Raw genomic sequence first — 22,978 nt, forward strand, 5'->3', positions numbered from 1 at the left:
TATTCTTTTTTTCATTCTGTGCACAATTGTGATCCCCATCAGTCCCACAATATCCTGAGGCGAATTTGCTAACCATAGCACTAAATGGTTAAAAAAATGTATATATTGATGTTTTGGTGCCACTCTCGTACCCAGTCTCATTTGATTATATATAATTTTGTGAGTGTGTGTGTACATCTTCTTTTACTGAAGTCAATGCATTTATAGCAGCCCGGGAAATACCATTTTCCTTTTTCAGCTGGTAAACATTCCGTTCTACACCGAATCAGTATGGCCGCCACTAGTTGGGTTGCCCGGATGTTGTCAAATGATTAAGAAAGGTCAATGACGAACACGGTCCTCTTCAGCAAATTTCTTAACATGATGTTGGCAATTGAGTTTTCCTCCTTTTATTTCAGAGACAAATTCACAGTTTAATTATGGGGGAACAAGGTGATGAGATTGAAAGGAGAAAATCTTGTGTCCACTTAACGACTTGGACAGTTTACAGAACCGATACATTTTAAAAGCAAAAGAAAAAAAAATCAAATCAAGGAATGACATATCACAAGTGCAATCTTTAACGTATGAAGTTGTGTGAACAGATTCAGTTCAAAACACATCTCGTATGGAAATTTTCATCCTTCAATTTATCCCAATAAGAGCTCCAATACATCTTGGAAGAGCTCATCTTGATTTTAAAAAAATTTAAATGCAAGAAACTGTATCACATCAAGCAGAATGATCAATGCTAGTTTTACAAGCACATTTGTGACCCTGAGCTTTAGCTTTACTGGAGAATCTTTGACAGCAAACTGAACAAGAAAAACTATTTTCACCAGTGTGGGTTCTTGTGTGTTTTTTAAAGTCTTGTGTATAACGGAATTTTTTACCACAAATAGAACATGCATAAGGTTTCTCACCAGTGTGGATTCTTGTGTGGACGTTTAATTCCCAACTCTTAATGAATGTTTTACCACAAACAGGGCATGCAAAAGGCTTCTCACCAGTGTGGGTTCTTGTGTGGTTTTTCAACTGCCCACTCTCGGTGAATTTTTGACCACAAACTGAGCAGACAAAAGGCTTCTCACCAGTGTGGATCCTTGTGTGGTTTTTCAGGTTACCACTCCGAGTGAATGTTTTCCCACAAACTGAGCAGACAAAAGGCGTCTCACCACTGTGGATTCTTGTGTGTAATTTTAATGTATACCTACAGCTGAACCTTTGACCACAAACCAAACAGGCAAAAGGCTTCTCACCAGTGTGGTTTCTTGTGTGTAATGTTAAAGCATACTTACAGCTGAATTTTTGACCACAAACTGAGCAGGCAAAAGGCTTCTCACCAGTGTGGGTTATTTCATGTGATTTTAAGCTCCAATTCTGAGTAAATCGTTTACCACAAACTGAGCAGGCAAAAGGCTTCTCGCCAGTGTGGGTTTTTCTGTGGCGTTTTAAGCTCTCACTCTTGGGGAATCTTTGACCGCAAACTGAGCAAGCAAAGGGCTTCTCGCCAGTGTGGGTTCTTGTGTGTAATTTTAAAGCATACTTCCAGCTGAATTTTTTACCACAAACTGAGCAGGCAAAAGGCTTCTCACCAGTGTGGGTCATTTTGTGTGATTTTAAGCTCCTACTGTAAGTGAACACTTTACCACAAACTATGCAGGCAAAAGGCTTCTCGCCAGTGTGGGTTCTTCTGTGGCTTTTTAAGCTCCCACTACTGGTGAATTTTTGACCGCAAACTGTACAGGAAAAAGGTTTCTCACCTGTGTGGATAATTTTGTGTGAAATTAAGCTCGCATTCTGAGTGAACGTTTGACCACAAACAGAGCAAGCAAAAGGCTTTTCGCCAGTGTGGGTTCTTGTGTGTGATTTTAAGGTCCCATTCTGAGCGAATCTTTTTCCACAAACTAAGCAGACAAAGGGTCTCTCACCAGTGTGGGTTAGTGTGTGTGATTTCAAGTTTACTTTCTGGCCGAATCTTTTACCACAAACTGAGCAGGCAAACGGCTTCTCCCCAGTGTGGGTTCTAGTGTGCTTTATTAAGCTTCTATTACTGCTGAATTTTTTAACGCAAACTGTGCAGGCAAAAGGTTTCTCATCCGTGTGAACTTTCATATGCAACCTCATATCAGACTTGTGTCGAAACATTATCCCACACTGAGAACATGTGTTATCACCTTCAGACTGTTTGTAACTTTTTCTGTTTGCGGAGTTGAGGGTGTCGTCATCATCTGTTGTCACGTGTTGAAAGGAGCTGAAGCTTTGAGGCTCCATCCAATTGTTTTCTCCATGTTGACCTTGATCTTTGATGGTTGAATGGACCCCAGCCACTTGCAACACTGTACAATCTTCCTCTTCTTTAACACAAACGTGGTCCAAATCCTCTGTCTCCTGCTTAACATGATGAGGCTTGAAATCTCCTTCGTCCTCAACTTTAACGCCAGGCAACTCTGGTTTCTGCCACGCAGTAGAGAGATATTTTTCACTGACGTCTGTAAGACAAAATTCAGGTCACATTTATTTGTAAAGCCTTCAACCACAAAAGGGCCGATCAAACCACCATTACAACCCCTAGCAGAAAGTATGGAATCACCAGTCTTGGGCAAGCCCTCACTCAGACATTTTATTCAATACAAAAAACTCAGATCACAAACATGAAACAACTGTAAGGTCATTCCAAAGTGCATCATATTGGCATTCAGAAATACTAAATAAATTGAGAAAAAACATTGCAACGGTCAGTAAATGTTACATTCATACAGCAAGTGTAGGAAAATAAATACGGAAGTACTGAGGGAAAACATTTGAAATCAATGCCTCTTGAGTAGAGAATAAGGACATACCGAGTCAAATTTCAATCCCAAATTGAACACATGGCTTAGATTAAGTCTGCTTGTTAGTCAGCATTTAAAACAGTGCAGTTATCACATCTCGGAGGGCTCCTGGACTGAGTGGATTGGCAAGAATCATGGCTCTAACAACAGAGATGTCTCTTGAGACCAAAGACAGGATCGTCAAACTTCTTGAAGAAGGTAACTCTACTGGTATGGTTGCCAAAGATGTGGGCTGTTCACAGTCAGAAGTATTAAAGATTTGGGGATGATGAACTCATTTTCCATGATGACAATGCATCAAGCCACAGAGCAAAAACTGTGAACGCGTTCCTTGGAGAAAGTCAATGTCATAGCCTGCAAATAGCAACAGTTTTAAACCCAAATGAAAACCTGTGGTCGAAATTTAAAAATAATGTTGACACCAAGGCTTCTTCCTACCCGCTTTCCACTCCCTTTGTTTTTCCCTATCATTAATACTCTGTGTTAAGAAATTGTGTGTTCTATTTCCATCTGCCTGGTTTATTGAATCAATTTTCTTGGGATCAGTCATTTATATCAGAACTCAAAGAACTTAAAAGTAATAACTTAATTTTTATCAGTGTAGGAAATTCTAGCATCCTCCAAAATAAAAAAGATTTATGGTGGGAGAACCGCAATATCTAGAGGCAAAGTTGTGTACTGATTGCAATAAAGAATAATTTGATTCAATCCTAATGATTATCAATATTAAAGCTAGAAAAATTCCTTTCACACACACACTTATATATATATATATTATATATAAAATGTAAGCACCGCAGGTTCAATTTCCGGCTCCTCCGGGTTATATGTCGAAGTGTCCTTGGGCAAGATACTGAATCCCTAATGCCCCCAATAAGCAGAGGCGCCTTGCATGGCTGACTCCCTATTGGTGTGTGAGTGTGTGTGTGAATTGGTAAGTGTGAAGCACATTGTAAAGCGCTTTGGGAGGTCTTCATTGACTTGAAAAGCGCTATATAAATGCAGACCATTTACAATTTAGAATATTATCAATATTGTAAGAATATTCTATTTTGTGCATAATTTTCTCATTTATCCACAAAATTTCAATAAAGAAGAGGAAATTAATGTGTTTTTTTTTAAAATGCAATTCATCGAAAAAATAATCATCAGATTAATCGATTGCTAGTCCAATGGCTCTTTCAACATTTGGATGGCCTAACCCTGGTTTAGTGCAACCAACAATGAGTGCTACAGAGCACAAAGAAGCAAAAAAAACTACACAAACTCAGCGTGACCCAAAAGCAACATTTTCTTCTTATTTTTACCCAGGCTTTCACAAATTAGGAAAAAAAGGAAAGCAGTATGGGTGTGAGGTCATCATGACTCATAAGTTGTACAATATCCCACCTAAAGTCCTTCTAAAGACCACTTCCACATGGTTGTGTAAAATCCGCAAGCACATAATTACAGAAAAAGTGTTTCTTTTTTACTTAAAGTTTAGGCGTTTATCATGTAGTTTTGATAGGATCAGCAAAACAAACACAAACAAACAAAAACAAAATATCATACAGTGGACATTAATAGTCAAATGTTAGCTGTCAATGATATTGCACAAACTAGAATGACCAACCTGATCCGTTCAACAAAACTCGGAGCAGCTTGGTATCATCTTCCGGCCGTCCACGTTCTTGCTCAGTCACAGTCTCCTCTTGTGCTTCCCCAAGCTCCTTTTCTACATGTCGTTTCTCGCTTGAGCACATTTTCTCCGCGTTTGAACCTCACGCTTGCTTTTTACCATGTTAAATAGACATTTTTGCACGCGGTTGGAGAGGAACGCTACAAGGTCAGACCGACCGACTCCAGTGGAAAACGAAAATGTCGGTAGAGAGTGAAGGCGCACAAGAACGAACACAAGAATGCCGTCCCCCCATCCCCTCTCTCTTATCAGATTTGCAGGTGTGGATTTGCAAAAATGGAACATGAAACTCTGACATACACTTCCGGGGACTCACATTACAAGGACTCAATAGACCGGAGATTAACACTGTACACAGCTGAATCTTCAGGGTTGTATGATAAGATAAGGCCAAGACCATGGCTGGGAAAGTACACTGATATAAAAGGATACATTTTTATGAATACAGCACGTAAATACTTAAGTAAAATATGTGGATAAATATGATGTGCGTTTATAACTTAATGAATCGTATGATGATCAAAGTAATGGTGTGATGATTAAATAATAAAACTAATATAGCTAGAAAACTCATGCGATATTGAAAACATACTTAGTGACCTATTTCACTAATCTAAAAGGAGCAAAAAGGCAGTAACTACGCAGAATACAGCCTTGATAGTAATTATATTAAAGTGATCCTGCTGTCAAGCTTAAGTTGTAGATTGTACACCGGACATTTGGCAAAATTATCAAATTATCCTCCCATAACCCTTAAATATTGAAAAAGTATAGTTATTACTCAAGTCCAACAATTATTTTAGTGGTTATTCATTTTTTTCTGATGAATAACATTTTCTACCACTATGGAGGCTACAATAGACACACAAGTGTATTTAAAAGAAGAAACATTTGATTTTTCAAGAAATACCGACCTATCAGAACTTATGTTAACGAATGTTGTCTCATGCAGCGAGACATCGGAAATGTCTTTCACCTTCAAATATTACCCAACAATTAAAAACAGTAACATTTTCACATTTGACAAACTATTTATAAAATGTTTGCTATTTACAGGTATATTCGTGCGTTTGTGAGCCCGTGTGTATTCGTGTGTGACTAACAAACTACACAACGGCCAAACTGTTTTTTTTTTTTTAATGTACACAGTTGTACTTTAGGCTTCTGGAAGGGTCTTTAGCTTGGTTCCGTGTCAAGGCACCCCCGATGAATACAAACAAATTTGATAAAACATCTGCTTTCGTGTACAAGCGGCATTGGAGCTACATGCGCCCATGCGGCTCTTTGGCACTCCCTAGTGGCTCCTTGGCACTTTTTCAACAAGCCACGGCCCCAACAACTTTGCCCAAGTAGAAACCAGCGACGCCGGTCCATTATACTTGTTTTTATTAAATGTGGAATTATTGTTGTATTCATTTATTTCCAACTGCCTTTCAAATGGGGTTACAAACACTCCCAAGATGCAAGGAATAAGATGCTATGGTAGCACTTGAAAATAAATAGAAAAAGATTAACTTTTTGGGTCAAGGACAAACCAAGTACAAAACAATGGTTAATAGTTACTTTATTTTTTCAGGATTACACTAAATAACATCAGATTGCATTGACTTCGTAAAAAACACATGAAACAAATAAAAACGATGAATGCAGTGTTTCAGAAACATCTTTAAGGTGTTCTTTTGGTACTAAAAGGGAAAAACGAATGGTCATTATAAACCACTTCAGCACATAGGACATGTCTTTACATGATTTGGGCAATTTATTTTTCCTCTTTTGACCGCAAACTGTGCAGGAAAAAGGCTTCTCCCCAGTGTGGGTTGTTATGGGGAATAAAAGAAAGTATGCAAAAGGTCCAGTTGGCATCAACAACAAGCTTCTGGTCTCAAATTCTCGACCGATGCAGCAGGTTCTAGATCAGGGGTGGGCAAGCTGTGGCAAGGGTTTGCCAAACAAAAATGTTACAAACATCAATAACATATCTTTAGACCAATAAAATAAGTGCATAACTCACTTTTTGGGCCAAATTAAGAGTCTTGCATAATTCAGGTTCCCATAGAAAGCTGCAGTTCAAGTCGGTCAAACAATAATATCGCAGATAACAATAATAACAGCATTTCATCTTGACTTAAAAAAAAAAAAAAAAAAAAAAAAAAAAAGTTAAGTAGGCATTTTTCTGAAAAGGCATAAAAATACTAGGGTGGTAGGGGCGACATTTCTTGTAGGGTGTCTTGGGCATGTACAGCCGGTTGCGCCCATCCCTCTCCAGGCCAACTTATGTTTCCACTTGGCCTCGAACCGGGGACCTTTCGCTTGTCAGGCAAATGTGCTAACCACTGCACTTTATGGTAAAAAGTAATATATTGTTGTTTTGGTGCCACTCTTGTCCTCAGTCTCCCTTTAAGTGGGTCCTGCCCCGAAAAAAAACACATTATATATATATATATATATATATATATATATATATATATATATATACATACATACATACAGGGTTGGGTAGGGTTACTTTAACTGGATTACTTTCAATTACTTTTGGATTACCCCAATACCAAATATGCTAATAAAAGAAAAAAGAAACTAAATTACTAAATTTTGTGCAGGCTTGGGGGAGTAACGGAATACATGGAACGGCAAAAATGATGTTGGCAAGCTGTTTGGATTTATTTTCATTTTGTTTGTCGCATTTTATGTTAGTTTTACCGGAGATCAAAGAGAGAGAAAGCTTACCACGTGTTGTGAGTCATAATTTTATTCATATTTAGTTTCTTTTGTCTTTTATTAGCATATTTGGTATTGGAGTAATCCAAAAGTAATTGAAAGTAATCCGGTTAAAGTAACCCTACCCACCTGTGTATATGTGTATATATATTTACCTTGTACTCTATTGAGATGAGTTGCGCAGTTTTGTTGTCTGCCTTCTACTTAAGTCAATGCATTCACGGCAGCCCGGGAAATACCATTTTCATATTGAAAGCAGGTAAACATACTGTTCAACACCCAATCAGTATGGCCGCCACTAGTGGGGTTGCCCGGATTTTGTCACATGATTAAGAATGGTCAATGGCGAACACGGTCGTCTTCAGCACATAAGACATTTCTTAACATGATGTTGGCAATTGAGTTTTCCTCCTTTTACTTCAGGGACAAAGTCACTGTTAAATTATGAAGGAACAATGTGATAAGATTGAAATGACAAAATCTTGTGTCCACTTAACAACTAGGACAATTTACACAAATTATACATTTTAAAAACAAAAGAAAAAAAACTCAAATGAAGAAATGACTTTTGACATATCACGAGTGCAATCCTTAATGTACGAAGTTGTGTGAACAGATTAAGTTCAAAACACATCTAGTATGGAAATTATCATCTCTCAATTTATCTTAAAAAAAGTCCAGCCACAAACTCAAAATAACAATAATGTGATGCAAAATAATTAAATCCACATGAAAAGTCCTGATACTTTGATTACAGGTAAAAAAAAATGTACACAATCTAGGTGTATTCAATCACAGTGATATCTCCAATAAATTTTGGAAAATATCATTTTGATTTGTAGACATAACAAAAAATGGAAATGCAAGAAATTGCATTACGTCAAGCAGAAGGATCAATGCTAGTTTTGCATGCACACTTGTGACCCTGGTCTTTAGCTTTATTTGAGAATCTTTGACCGCAAACTGAGCAAATAATAGGATTTTCACCAGTGTGGGTTCTTACGTGTTTTTTTAAGTCCCAACTCTTAGTGAATGATTTACCACAAACTGAGCATCCAAAAGGCTTCTCGCCAGTGTGGGTTCTTGTATGGCTTTTTAAGTGCCCACTTTCAGTGAACCTTTTACCACAAACTGAGCAGGCAAAGGGCTTCTCACCAGTGTGGGTTCTTGTGTGTAATTTTAAAGCATACTTCCAGCTGAATCTTTGACCACAATGCGAACAGGTAAAGGGCTTCTCACCAGTGTGGGTTATTTTGTGTGATTTTAGGCTCCCATTCTGAGTAAATCGTTTACCACAAACTGAACAGGCAAAAGGCTTCTCACCAGTGTGGGTTTTTCTGTGGCTTTTTAAGCTCCCACTCTTTGAGAATCTTTGACCACAAACTGTGCAAGAAAAGGGTTTCTCTCCCGTGTGAATAATTTCGTGTGATTTTAAGCTCGCATTTTGAGTGAACCTTTGACCACAAACTGAGCAAGTAAAAGGCTTCTCGCCAGTGTGGGTTCTTGTGTGTGATTTTAAGGTCCCATTCTGAGCGAATCTTTTACCACAAACTGAGCAGACAAAAGGTCTCTCACCCGTGTGGGTTAGTGTGTGTGATTTCAAATTTACTTTGTGGCTGAATATTTTACCACACACTAAACAATTGAAAGGTTTCTCACCCGTGTGGATTCTTGTGTGTAAGTCCAAGCAATTCTTTCTGCTGAATTTTTGACTGCAAACTGAGCAGGAAAACGGTTTCTCCCCAGTGTGGGTTCTAGTATGCCTTATTAGGTTTTTCTTAAGGCTAAATCTATGACCGCAAACTGAGCAGGCAAAAGGCTTCTCACCAGTGTGAACTTTCATATGCAACCTCATATAAGACTTGTGTCGAAACGTTTTCCCACACTGAGAACATGTGTTATCACCTTCAGACTGTTTGTAGCTTTTAGTGTTTGCAGAGTCGAGCGTGCAGTCATCATCTGTTGTCACATGTTGAAAAGAGCTGAAGCCTAGAGGCTCCTGCCAATTGTTTTCTTCATGCTGACCTTGATCTTTGATGGTTGAATGGACCCCAGCCACTACCATCACTGCAAAATCGCCCTCTTCTTTAACACAAACATGCTTCACATCCTGCGCCTCCTGGTTAACGTGATCAGGCTGGAAATCTCCTTCGTCCTCAATTTTAACGCCAGGCAACTCTGGTTTCTGCCACGCAGTAGGGAGATATTTTTCACTGACGTCTGTAAGACACAATTAAGGTCACATTTATTTGTATAGCCTTTAACTACAAAAGGGCTGCACAACCACCACTATTACATTCCCTGCTCTGAAACCAACACGACGGCAAGGAAAAGCTAAAAAAAAACTCAGGACAAGGAAAATCAAGAGACCTTGAGAAGGGATCGCGCATGAGGTAATCCCTCTTCCGGGAGGACCAGGCTGCAATGGATGGTACAATGGTATCAACAGACAATATACAGTCAACATTAAATAAAAATAATAAGAGAAGCACTAGACAGCTAGAAAGGACTTCCGGTCTCAATATCTCAACTAATGGTGTAGGTTCTGATGGGCAAACTTTCTGACTCACAGGCCTTGGGTTTTATTTTGAACAGGGGGCTGATTTAAAACTGTAATATTTGACCCATCAATGCCACTGGCGCTTTCCCAAAGATGTTTATACATGAATATGGTATTTGTAGGAGGATAAACATGGCATAAAATTTTTTAACTTTTTCGAGTGCTGTAAAAATGTGTAGAATATATATTACATTTCAACGAGAAGCTGGTGCGAGTTCACCAGTGACAAGATGAACTTCGATGCATTGCTTTGCTGCTTTACACTGTTCCGGGTGGCTGTGTAATACAAGCTCGACTCCATTTGAAGGGGAAGCGTCACCACGTCACCAGCAAGGCAGGCGGATGTTTTTAACAAATCAGCTTGTGGTTATGTTGGTGCATCGACCCTATGAAAAAATAAATAAATGTGTTTGTGTGTGTGTATATATATATATATATATATATATATATATATATATATATATATATACACAGTGGGACCTCGCTACTTCGCGCTTCGACGTTCGCGGATTAAGAGCTTCGCGGGCCTAAAAAATAATAATAATAAAATAAAATATCTAAAATATATATATATATATATATATATATATATATATATATATATATATAATTATTTTATTTTTTAAGCATTTTTGAAGTGGCGTCGCTACTTCGTGGCTCCACGTTCACGGGTTCAGAGCTTCGCAGGTCTAAAAAATAATAATAATAAAATAATTTTATAAAAATAAATACATCTTTTTTTTAAGCATTTTTGAAGGGGCGTCGCTACTTCGCAGATTTTCACTTTTCGCGGGTGGTTTTGGTCCCCATTAACCGCGATACCCGAGGTCCCACTGTATAAAAAAAAATATATATACAGTGAAGTAAATCAGTATTTGAACACCCTGCTATTTTGTTATTTCTCCAACTTAGAAATTATGGAGGGGTCTGAAATTTTCATCGTAGGTGCATGTCAACTGTGAGAGAGATAAACTCAAAAGAAAAATCCAGAGATCACAAGGCAGAATTTTCTAATGATTTATTTGTGTGATATAGCTGCAAATAAGTTTTTAAACACATGAGAATATGAATGTTAACATTTGGTAGAGTATCCCTTGTTTGCTATTACAGAGGTCTAACGTTTCCTGTTGTCTTTCACCAGGTTTGCACACACTGCAGGAGGGATCTTGGCCCACTCCTCCGCACAAATCATCTCTAGATTAGTCAGGTTTCTGGGCTGTTGCTAAGAAACACAGACTTTGAGCTCCCACCAAAGATTTTTGATGGGGTTTAGGTCTGGAGACTGTCTGGGTCATGCTTGAACCTTGATATGCTTCTTACGGAGCCCCTCCTTGGTTTTCCTGGCTGTGTGCTTTGGGTAGTTGTGTTGGAAGACCCAGCCACAACCCATCTTCAATCCTCTGACTAAGGGAAGAAGCTAGTTCCCCAAAATCTCACAATACACGGCCCCAGTCATCCTCTCTTTAATGCAGTCCACTCGTCCTGTCCCATGTGCAGAAAAACACCCCCAAAGCATGATGCTACCACCCTCATGCTTCAGAGTAGGGGTGGTGTTCTCCTGATTGTACTCTTCATTCTTCTTTCTCCAAACACACTTAGTGGAATTATGACCTAAAAGTTCTATTTTAGTCTCATCTGACCACAAAACTTTCTCCCATGTTTCCTCTGTATCATCCAAATGGTCATATGCAAACTTAAGACGGGCCTTGACATGTGCTGGTTTAAGCAAGGGAACCTTTGTGTACTACCCACAGTAAACTTGAAAACGGTGGTCCCAGCTCTTTTCAGGTCATTGACCAACTCCTGTCGTGTAGTTCCGGGCTGATTCCTCACCTTTTTTTAGAATCATTGACCCCACGAGGTGATATCTTGCATGGCCCTCAACTCCGATTGAGAGTCATGTTAAGCGTCTTCCATTTTCTAATGATTGCTTCAACCGTGGACCTTTTTTTCAACAAGCTCCTTGGCAACTGCACGGTAGCCCTTTTCAGCCTTGAGGAGGTGTACAATTTTTTTCTCTGGTGTCTTTGGACAGCTCTTTGGTCTCCGCCATGGTACAAGTTTTACTTATTGTTTGGGGTGGACAGGTATCTTTATGCAGCTAACGACCTAAAACAGAGGTATCTGTTTCAGGATGATACATGGAGTGCAGGTGGACTTCAAATGGGGACCAACAGGTCTTTCAGGGTCATAATTCTAGATGATACAGAGGCGTTTAAAGACGTATTTGCAGCTGTATCACAGAAGTAAATTGTTAAAAAAAATCACGCATTGTGATTTCTGGATTTTTCTCATTAGTTTATCTCTCTCACCGTGGACATACAGCTACGATGAAAATTTCAGACGACTCCATCATTTTTAAGTGGGAGAAATAGCGAAATAGCATAGTGTTCAAATACTTTTCTTCACTGTATATATTTATATATATACATATATACATATTAGGGTGGTCCTTATTTTTCGACTTTTAAAATTTCATGCTCTGACCCCTTGAATATGTTCCAATATATACAAAACGTAATTAGGCAAAGTTTCATCAAAATCAAAGGATATTTAGAGGTCGCTCAAGGCCTCTGAAATTTTGGTATGAAAAATAAGGATTTTTCGCACATTATATCAGACCTAGTGTAAAGAGGAAACCAGAAAGCGTAGATCCGATCAAGAAATTGAGGCGATGAGTCAATCAGTGACATTGGAGGGCAGCAGTGAAACTTCGGATGAGGAGGAGTCTGGCAACTTTTCTCCAGACAGCGTTGCCTGCAGTAGCTCAACTTCCGATACCAACCAATCTAAAAGAGGCAGAAAGCAAATCATCTCCCCAGAGCTGTCGTCTAGTCTGGATCGAACCGGTATTTCCGATAGGAAAGCAATGCTTCTTGTCAGTGAGACAGCAAAGAGTTTGGGACATGATCTCTCAGAATTCTCTTTAAATCGAAGCTCAATTCGGCGACAGCGGCATGAACACAGAAAAACACAGGCCACAGCTATTAAGCATGCCTTTGATCCAAAAGCTCAACTGGTTGTTCACTGGGATGGTAAACTTCTTCGTGATTTGACTGGCTCCGAGAAGGTAGATCGGCTACCAGTTTTAGTGTCTGGACCTGGAATTTCACAACTCTTGGCTGTACCGAAACTTGGATCCGGCACGGGACAGGAACAGGCTCGTGCTGTGACAGACACCTTAAATCAGTGGGGTATATCTGATCAGGTGAAGGGTATGTGCTTCGACACAACCAGTTCCAACACCGGTCGCCAATCCGGAGCTTGCGTGCTTTTGGAGCAGATGCTTGGCCGTGACCTGATGCACTTGGGATGCCGTCACCATGTCATGGAGCTTATTGCAGGTTGTGCATTTTGGATGTGCATGGGATCGTCTTCTAGTCCAGAAATCCAAATCTTCGAGCAATTTAAAACGCAATGGAGCTTCATCGACTCCAGTGACTTTCAGAATGCAAACAGTGATGAGTACACCAGACAGAACATCGCAGATGTTAGAGACAGCCTCAACGGTTTCATTTCTGAAACCCTTCAAGCGAACCAACCAAGAGACGACTACCGGGAGTTGCTCGAGCTTGTTCTTGTCTATCTCGGAGGCATACCTGAGCGAGAAGTGAAGTTTATGGCACCAGGGGCGATGCATCAGGCGAGATGGATGGCCAAGGTGATATATTCATTCAAGGTGTGGATGTTTCGACACCAGTTCCGACTGACTGCCCGTGAGGAAAAAGGTCTTCGTGACGTGTGTCTTTTCTATGCTAGGATATATGTTAAGGCTTGGTTCCTGTGTCCTGTGGCAGCCAGTGCTCCTCGCCATGATCTCGCTTTTCTAAAGGACCTGGTGAACTATGGGAACATCAACAAAGCCATCTCTCAAGCGACAAGCAAAAAGTTTGCAACTCATCTCTGGTATCTTTTTGAAGTCCTTGTTGGCTTGTCCCTTTTTGATCCCGACGTATCGCATTGAACGAAAACTGAAATCTCGAGTGCCATGAAGTCAACCCCAGGAGCGGAAGAACCAGAAGTTAAAGGCCAGGTGGATCTGAAGTGCGTCAATGACAAGAAACTCGCAGATTTTGCAACCACTAATACCATCAAGCTGCTGCAGCTTCTCGAGATCTCCACCAGCTTCTTGGATGCAGAACCGACCACATGGAATGGCCGCATTGATTATAGAGAGGCATGTGACAAGGTGAAAGCATTGTCTGTCATCAATGACCACGCAGAGCGAGGCGTCGCACTGATTCAAAACTTCAATGGTCGTCTCACCCACAATGAAGAACAATTACAGTACCTGTTACTGGTGATTGCAGAACATCGCAAAAGGTTCCCGAATACTCAAAAACAGACCATCGTGAAACAGAAATGAACACTTTGTGAACAAACACAACATTTGATGATAGGCTATGTTACAATGATAAACTTAATGATTCGTTGAGGTAATTGCTGAACTGAGAGCAAACGCATTGTTTTTCCAAAGACAATCGGTCTGTTTTATGTGAACTCTGAACTGGTGATTTGGAAATTATTATTCGACTCTTACTCGGTAGACTGTTTGGTGTTGGCTTGTTTCTATTTTCACTTATCATATTGTTTTTGTACTGTATGCACATCAAACTGTAAGATTTGTTTTCACACTGTTTTGCATAATGCACATGATATGTGTTGGTGAAGTTGCAAATTAAGTTCATTTTATTGACGCCCAAATTTGGATGTTATTTGGAAATGCCGATCACGCACAGTGAATGAAACCTCGAAAGGGTGGTGGCTGTTGAGGTAAAAATAAATACAATATTGTTATATTTACTTGTAACTTTTCTTGTGTTACAATTATAAGCAATGGACTGAAATTGGATGTTCTAAAACGCCGTACACATAGGGTTAAGATTTCCGTTTTTTCTCGAAAATTGCCAAAATTTTACCATTTTGGGAAATTTCAAAGTCGTTGAGCTACCTCTAAATATTATCCAAATTGTTCAAAATTGCACACAGTGTGTTTTTATCGATATAAGAACATATGCGAGGGGTCAGAGCCCAATATTTCCCCCAAAAAAATTTCGACCCCCATTAAGGACCACCCTAATACATATATAGCAGCAACGTTAGAAAAACTACAGGATCCGCTTGTTCTCGGAAAAAAAACAATAGGCACTCCCCAAGTGTTTGGAGTTGCGGGATGCCTGCTCACTCGTTGTGTTCTGTTGGTGTGAAACACTGAAATTGATTCGAACAAAAATTCTGAACGAAAAGTTTCGTTTCAAAAAGTTGCAAAATGGATCGTTTGACAAGACCAAAACAATCTGCGTGTCCTGTCCGTGTGAAGTTATCACCGTAGAACATGCAGTCAGAAATATCACTTGATGTCCAAAAATGTGCCAAATGCCAATTCTCCACCTCTTCTTTGTCAAAACCTGACGACACTGGATGGCTTTCCACGCAGACATAAGGATATGACAACCAAGTCATGCCTGAGCCGGCTGTGAAGAATCAGCTCTCATGCTTGCACAAGAGTCTCCTTCCGATGAAGAGGACAGTATTGAGCAATGTCTGGAGCGCTACAAAGCAGAGACTCATATTGGCATGGAGGACTCTCCCAAGGAATGGTAGTGGACACATGAAGCGTCGCACAGTGAGATGGCACGTCTTGCACGCAGGTAGTTACCTGCCACATCAGTACCTTCTGAAAGGTTGTTTTGACTTTCTGGACATGTTGTTCAGAAAAGGTGAACCTCCCTCCCTATCGTCTGAAAAAACACATGGTTTACTGCACTCTATAGTTCTAGTTTACAAGATGTGCACTTTGCAACTTTATTTTCTATCATGTTGTATGCGCCAGTCACCTCCCTCATTCTTGACCGCCGTGTGGTGACGCTATGAGAGGTCACTCAGCATCCACCCCAATGATGAAATCCACTTCCTCTCCCTAGTTTTTCTGTGTAAACATTCTATACCGTATGTCCAGCACGCTAAGAACTTTGACATTTGTATTGTTTAATATCTCGTGCATCCATTCAATATGGTTGGTGTAAAGTGTAAAGAAGAGGCGAGCCAGTTCTTTTGAAATGTAAGTAGAATAAGAAAGATTGATGCGTTGAGAAAATGGTTTGATTGCTTTTTTTCGCCCACTTTTTACCACGGAGGAGGAAGGCGCCTAACTCTAAAAGCCCATCTCCCACAAGTAAGTTAAACTTCACTTTGTTTATCTTTATAGAGTGTATTATTTTGTCCAATATTTATTTTATAGTAAAAACCAATACAGGTTACTTACACAAGCCTTAAACATACAAAATATAGCAGTGAAGCAATTTATGATATATATATATATATATATATATATATATATATATATATATCTCATCTCATTAGCTGCACCGCTTATCCTCAGTAGGGTCGCGGTGCGGGGCTGGAGCCCATCCCAGCAATCATCAGGCAGTGGGCAGGGGACACTCTGAACTGGTTGCCAGCCAATCGCAGGGCACTCAGGGACAGACAACTCACTCGCTCATTCATACCTATGGACAATTTGGACTGGCCAATCCACCTGAAATGCATGTCTTTGAAATGTGGGAGGAAACCGGAGTGCCCGGAGGAAACCCACGCAAGCACGGGGAGAACATACAAACTCCGCACAGGAAGTCCGGTAGCTGGATTTGAACCCACACAGGAGGTTCCCAAGACCTTAGAACTGTGCCGCACACGCGCTAACCACTGCGTCGCCATGCTGCCCATAAATATATACATATATATAATATATATATATATATATATATATGACAGCACGGAGGCGCAGTGGTTAGCGATTGTGCGGCACAGTTCATGCCATGGGAACCTCCTGCGTGGGTTCAAATCCAGCTCCAGACTACCTGTGCGGAGTTTGTATGTTCTCCCCGTGCTTGCGTGGGTTTCCTCCGGGCACTCCGGTTTCCTCCCACGTTCCAAAAACATGCATTTCAGGTGAATTGGCCAGTCCAAATTGTCCCTCGGTGTGAATGAGCGAATGTGTTGTCTGTCCCTGTGTGCCCTGCGATTGGCTGGCAACCAGTTCAGGGTGTCCCCTGCCCACTGCCTGGAGATGGCTGGGATGGGCTCCAGCCCCCCCCCCGCGACCCCTAATGAGGATAAGCGGTACGGCTAATGAAATGAGATGATTATATATATATATATATATATATATATATATATATATATATATATATATTTCTATACACACACACACACACACATATAGATATAATGTACATCCATATGGTTGTCAGCCAGTCGCGGGGCACACAGAGATGGACAATTAATTCACTTACTCATTCAAACCAAGGGACAATTCGGACCAGCCAAATGACCAGACATGCATGTTTTTTGAATGTTGAAGGAAACCGGAGAACCCGGAAGAACCCCACGCAAGCACGGGTAGAACATGGAAACTCCACACAAGAAGGCTGGTAGCTGGATTTGATCCCATGACCTCCGAACTGTGCCGCGGATGTGGCAACCACTCATCCGCCGTGCTGCCTGTAATATATTTGTTTTGTAAAGTGTGGAGTTTTCTCACACTTCACAAAACAAATAAGTGTGTGACTTGCAAGCCTGGCAAAGGTGATATGACAAGGGTGCACCACAATGGTGACACAGCAATCAATACCAAAACATGCAGTCACCGATGAGGGTGAAGCGAACTCTCTAAAAGGGTAAGTCACTACATCATTTGTCTTTTTTAGTTTGTTATTTTAAGTGTGGAAACATAACCTTCGTCTCTGATGGCTCGCTGATGTTAGCGTTTGCTTTTAGCTAATTAATGACTGTGCGCAATAGATACTTTTTATTTCAGTTAAATCATCATAAGCACTGTTTAATTGTCCTTTATATAAAAAATACTCAACTTGCACACAACGGTGTTAATAAGTTTAAGATTAAGCATGAAAATTGACTTTCAGGTATTCATTGACTTGAAAAGCGCTTTATAAATGCAGACCATTTACCCTTTTATATCATGCACGCCACATCAAGCAGCTGTTCTCACTGAAAGCATCCTCAACATGATCCTCATTGACATGCTCATATGTTTGCATTGTAATAGAAAGTTCTCAAACAAGGAAGAGTGGCTGAATTAGTGAGCAAAGGTGATAGTGATTATTTTTAGCCTCTTAATGTTGAAAATCATGTTACTGGGTTTTCACATCTGCAATGATTTCTTGTTCCAAAAGCTCATGTCCCTTAAACAACAAAGATGCTTTGCTTGCCCTTCATAATATATAATTTGCAGGTATATAACATACATTTTTATTTATTTTTGTTCGTTATTTGACAAACATTTTTATCGGGGCGGCAGTGGCTCAGGAGGTAGAGCGCTCTTCTTGGGATCAAGAGATCGCAGTTCGAATCCCGGCTCCTCCATGTTACATGTCGAAGTGTCCTTGTGTAAGACACTGAACCCCTAATGCCCCCAATAAGCAGGTTAGCGCCTTACATGGCTGCACGGCCGCTATTGGGAAATGCGAAGCACACTATAAAGCGCTTTGGGAAGTCTTGACTTGAAAAGCGCTAAATAAATGCAGATCATTTCATTTCATCGTTTAATATCGTATACATTTCAATATATTCATAAAGAAGAGGAAATTAATAACGTGTTTTTAAAAAAATAAGAATCATCGAAAAAAAATAATCATTAGATTAATGGATTACTAGTCCAATGGCTCTTTCAACATTTTGGGTTGCAACCAACAAAGAGTGCTACCAAGCACAAAGAAGTACACAAGCTACACAGACACAGCGTGGCCCAAAAGCTTCTTATTTTTCGACCAGGCTTCCACAAATAAGGAAAAAAGTAAAGTAGTGTAGATATGAGGTCAACATGACTCATAAGCTGGATAATATAAGTCTGTCTTAAGACCACTTCTACGGGGTTGTGTAAAATCCGCTAGACCATAAATACAGCAAAAGTGTTTCTTTTTTATATAAACTTTCAGTGTTTCTTTTTTACATAAACTTTCAGCGTTTATAATGTATAGTTTTGAAAGAATCAGCGAGAGAGAAGCCCAGGTCCCACCCAAACAAAATATCATACAGTGGACATTAATAGTCAAATGTTCGCTGTCAATGATATTGCAGAAACTAGAATGACCAACCTGCTCTGTTCAGCACAACTCGGAGTTGCTTGGTATCATAGTCCGGCCGTCCACATTCTTGCTCGGTCACAATCTCTTCTTTGAAATTTCCTTTCTCGTTCGAGCACATTTTCTCCGCATTTGAAGCTCACGCTTGCTTTTTACCAAGTTAAATAAACATTTTTGCATGCAGCTGGAGCGGAACGTTACGAGGTCAGACCGACTCTAGTGGTCAAGGAAAATGTCGGTCGGGAGTAAAAAGGCAATAACTACGCAGAGTATAGACCTAAGAAAAATGACCTTGAAATTATCCTGCTATCAGGCTTAAGTAGTTGTAGATTTAATACCGAAAATTTGGCAGTTTGTTTATTTTTTTTTCGGCGATTGCTGCGGCGGCCATGTCAACTTCTCATTCAAAACACGATCGCAATGAATTGTGGGATGGGAATAACGTCGTATATTTGTCTTCTTCGAGTTCAATGGCGGTTGGCATCTATTACTTTGATGCATTACCGCTCCCTGTTGTTAGGGAAAAATGTATCCATTCCTCAAATTATCCTCCCATACGCCTTAAATATTGTAAAAGTATCCTTATTACTCAAGTCCAACAGTTAGATTCCTTATTATTTTTGTCCAACGAATACATTTTTTTTACCACTACAAGGCACTAATTATGACACAAAGTTATTTAAAATATAAGAAACATTTAATTTTTCAAGCAATACCGACCTTAAATATTTTGTTATGTTAACTCATGTTCTCTCACACGATAATTATTCCCCCCCAAAAAAATATCGAATCATGATGTTGTATCTCGTTTTTTCCACTTTACCAACAGATTTCAAAAGTTCTCACTACTTTTAAAGGGTCTCTAGAATATTGTGTTTGAAAATAAATTGATGTATTGGGTTTCATTCGAAATAAGCTTTGAAATGTGTTTTTTTTTTGTGACATCTCAAATATCTCAACATCAAGGCAATAATTAAAAATACTAATATTTTCACATTTGATAAACTATTTACTGAATGCTGTCTATTTACAGGTATATTTGTGCGTTTGTGTACGTGTGTGCATTCGTGTGTGACTTATGGACTCCAAAACGGATGAACCAATTTTTGTGAAAATGTACACAGTTGCACTTTAGGCTTCTGCAAGTGTCTTTAGCTTAGTTTGGTGTCAAGGCACCCCCAATGAATACAAGCAAAATTGATTAACATCTTCTGTCATGTACAAGCAGCTTTGGAGCTACATGGAGCTATGTGCCTTTTGGGCACTCCCTAGTGTCTCCTTGGCACTTTTCAAACCAGCCACAGCCCCAAGACTGGCAACACCAAAACCGGCAACGCCTGGCCATTTTACTATATATTTTTTCAATGTGGAATTATCTTTGTATTCATTTATTTTCAACTGCCTTTCAAATGGGGTTACAAACGCCACAAAGATGACAGGAATTAGACGCTAGGAAGAGGCACGCCGCGAAGGTAGCAATTGTAAAGAAAAAGATGAATTTTTGGGGTCATGGACAAACAAGAGTTACACTTTATTTTTCATGATTTGTTGCGTAAACACACAAAATAACATCAGATGACATTGATTTTTAAATGAGACGTTACACAAATAAAAACGATGAATTCAGTGTTTCAACAACATCTTCAGGGCGTTTTTTGGGGAAAAACGAATTACCATTAGAAACCACTTCAGAGCATAAGACATGTCTTAACATGATTAGGGCAATTTATTTTCCCCCTTTTGACCACAAACTGAGCAGGAAAAAGGCTTCTCCCCAGTGTGGGCTATTGTGTTTTTTCAAGCTTCCTTTCTAGGTGATTTTTTTTTTACCACAGACTAACCAGTTAAAAGGTTTCTCACCAGTATGGGTTATTTTATGTAATTTTAAACTCACATTATGAATAAATCTTTGAATACAAACAAACAAGCTAAAGGCTTCACACACCAGTGTGGATTCATTTGTGAGATTTCAGTAGGGGCGGGGGCGGGGAGTACCGTCCATGTCTGTTTGTCCCCAAAGTTGAATACCTTAGCGTTGTTTGAACAGATTCAGTTCAAATATCAGATGAAAATCACCATCTTTTAATCGACTCACAATGATGCACATGTGATGCAAAACAATCACATGAACATAAAGACTCTTAATTCTTTGATCACAGGTAAAAGGAATGTACACAATGTAGGTTTGTTAATTACATTCCGATCATAAATAAATCTTGAAAAAGATCATCTGGTTTTGTCAAAAAATGTAAGTGCAGGAAATAAATCACATCAAGCTGAATGATCAATGTTAGTTTCACAAGCACACCTGTGACCTTGAGCTTTAGCTTTACTTGAGAATCTTTGGGCGCAAACTGAACAAGAAAAGGGATTTCCACCAATGTGGGTTCGTGTGTGTTTTTTTAAGTTACAACGATTAGTAAATGCTTTACCACAAACTGAACAGGAAAAAGGCTTCTCTCCAGTGTGGGTTCTTGTGTGTGATTTTAAGTCATTCTTCCAGCTGAATCTTTGACCGCAAACAGAGCAGGAAAAAGGCTTTTCGCCAGTGTGGGTTATTGTGTGGCTTTTTAAGTTACAACTACGAATAAATTTCTTACCGCAAAATAAACAATCGAAAGGTTTCTCACCAGAGTGGATTCTTGTGTGTATTTTTAAGGCATTCTTACAGCTGAATCTTTGACCGCAAACTAAGCAGGAAAAAGGCTTCTCCCCAGTGTGGGTTCTAGTGTGCCTGAGTAGGTTTTTCTTAAGGCTGAATTTATCACCACAAACTAAACAGTTAAAAGGTTTCTCTCCAGTGTGGGTTTTCTTGTGTGATAATAAGCTCCCATCCTGAGTAAATCTTTTACCACAAATAGAGCAGGCAAAAGGCTTCTCCCCAGTGTGGGTTCTAGTGTGCTTTATTAAGTTTCTCTTACTGCTAAAATCTTTAACGCAAACTGTGCAGGAAAAAGTTTTCTCACCAGTGTGAACTTTCATATGCAACTTCAGATAAAACTTGTGTGGAAATGTTTTCCCACACTGTGAACATGTGTTATCACCTCCTGACTGATTGTCGCTTTCAGTGTTTGCCAAGTCAGACGTGTCGTCATAATCAGCTGTTTTCACGCGTTGGGAGGAACTGAAGCTTAGAGGCTTCTGCCAATCGTTCTCTTCATGTTGTCCTTGATCTTTGATGGTTGAATGGGCCCCGTCTACTAGCAACACTGTAAAATCTTCCTCCTCTTTAACAAAAACAAGCTCCACATCTTCCTCTTCCTGCTTTATAACGTGATGAGGCTTAAAATTATTCTCCTCAATTTTAACACCAGGCAACTCAGGTTCCTGCCACGCAGTAGGAAGATATTTTTCACTGACGTCTGCAAGACACAAATCAAATCCACACATACACACAAAAATACAGCATAAGGTGACTACCATAACTTGCAGCATTCATCTTCGATAAAATGCAAACATATATCTTAATTTTAAATAGTCAGCAAGAGTGAAGACTAGACGATAATAATATCGTACGGTGGACGCCGATAGTCAAATAATAGATTTTAAGGATATTGCAGAAACTACAATGACCTACCTGCTCGGTTCAACACAACTCGGAGCTGCTTGTAAACATCGTCCGGTCGTCGATTTCCTCGCTCGATCTCCTCTTGCTCTTCATGGAGCTCCTCTCTGGACCTTCTTTTCTCACTTGAGCACATTTTCTCCACGTTTGAAACTCACACTTGCTTTTTATAAATAGACATGTTTCATTTAGGTGGAGCGGAAGTTATAGGTTTATTGTAGGACATTTTGACGTTTTGTTTATCTTATGTTATTCTGTTGTTGGTTGGGCAGCCATGTTAATTTTTCATTCAAAAATCGGGACCGCAATGTGTTCTGGGATAAGGTAAAAAACAAAGTGTACTCTTCTTCTTCGAGGTTAACGGCGGTTGGCATCTATCAGTTTGGCCCATTACCGCCCTCTATCATTACGAATATTGATCTAGTCAAGTCAAGTCATGTTAATTTGTATAGCCCTTAATCACAAGGAGTCTCAAAGGGCTCCACAGACCACACATGATTGCAAAATACAGACTATTATTACACATTCGCCTAAAACCTA

At 39.7% G+C, this 22,978-nt stretch overlaps 1 protein-coding gene and 1 pseudogene across 2 annotated transcripts; both read right to left on the bottom strand.

Annotated features, from left to right (window-relative positions):
* Positions 1-851: 851 nt before the first annotated feature.
* Positions 852-19,285, bottom strand: LOC148369656 (uncharacterized; annotated as a pseudogene). The gene is made up of 3 exons (XR_015850030.1): positions 18,886-19,285; positions 9,115-9,429; positions 852-2,471 (listed from the first exon to the last, which is right to left on the bottom strand). The product of XR_015850030.1 is annotated as an uncharacterized LOC148369656 (transcript).
* A 1,100-nt stretch (positions 19,286-20,385) lies between these two features.
* On the bottom strand, positions 20,386-22,748 carry LOC148369657 (uncharacterized). Its single transcript, XM_088331770.1, has 2 exons — positions 22,451-22,748; positions 20,386-22,235 (listed from the first exon to the last, which is right to left on the bottom strand). Exons 1-2 carry the CDS (start codon positions 22,572-22,574, stop codon positions 21,145-21,147), a joined length of 1,215 nt encoding a protein of 404 aa, XP_088187896.1. The 5' UTR covers positions 22,575-22,748; the 3' UTR covers positions 20,386-21,144.
* Positions 22,749-22,978: the final 230 nt, after the last annotated feature.

Source organism: Urocampus carinirostris, chromosome 3 (assembly GCF_059441175.1).
Source record: "Urocampus carinirostris isolate Australia breed hairy pipefish chromosome 3, RoL_Ucar_1.0, whole genome shotgun sequence".
NCBI classification, from domain to species: Eukaryota; Metazoa; Chordata; class Actinopteri; order Syngnathiformes; family Syngnathidae; genus Urocampus; species Urocampus carinirostris.

What these genes read in the sequence shown, in the direction of transcription:
- LOC148369657 (XM_088331770.1), bottom strand. Translation starts at nt 22,574, where the DNA reads ATGTGCTCAAGTGAGAAAAGAAGGTCCAGAGAGGAGCTCCATGAAGAG. An exon ending in AGTTGTGTTGAACCGAGCAG is followed by an intron (nt 22,236 to 22,450) that starts GTAGGTCATTGT and finishes TGTGTCTTGCAG; the next exon opens with ACGTCAGTGAAAAATATCTT.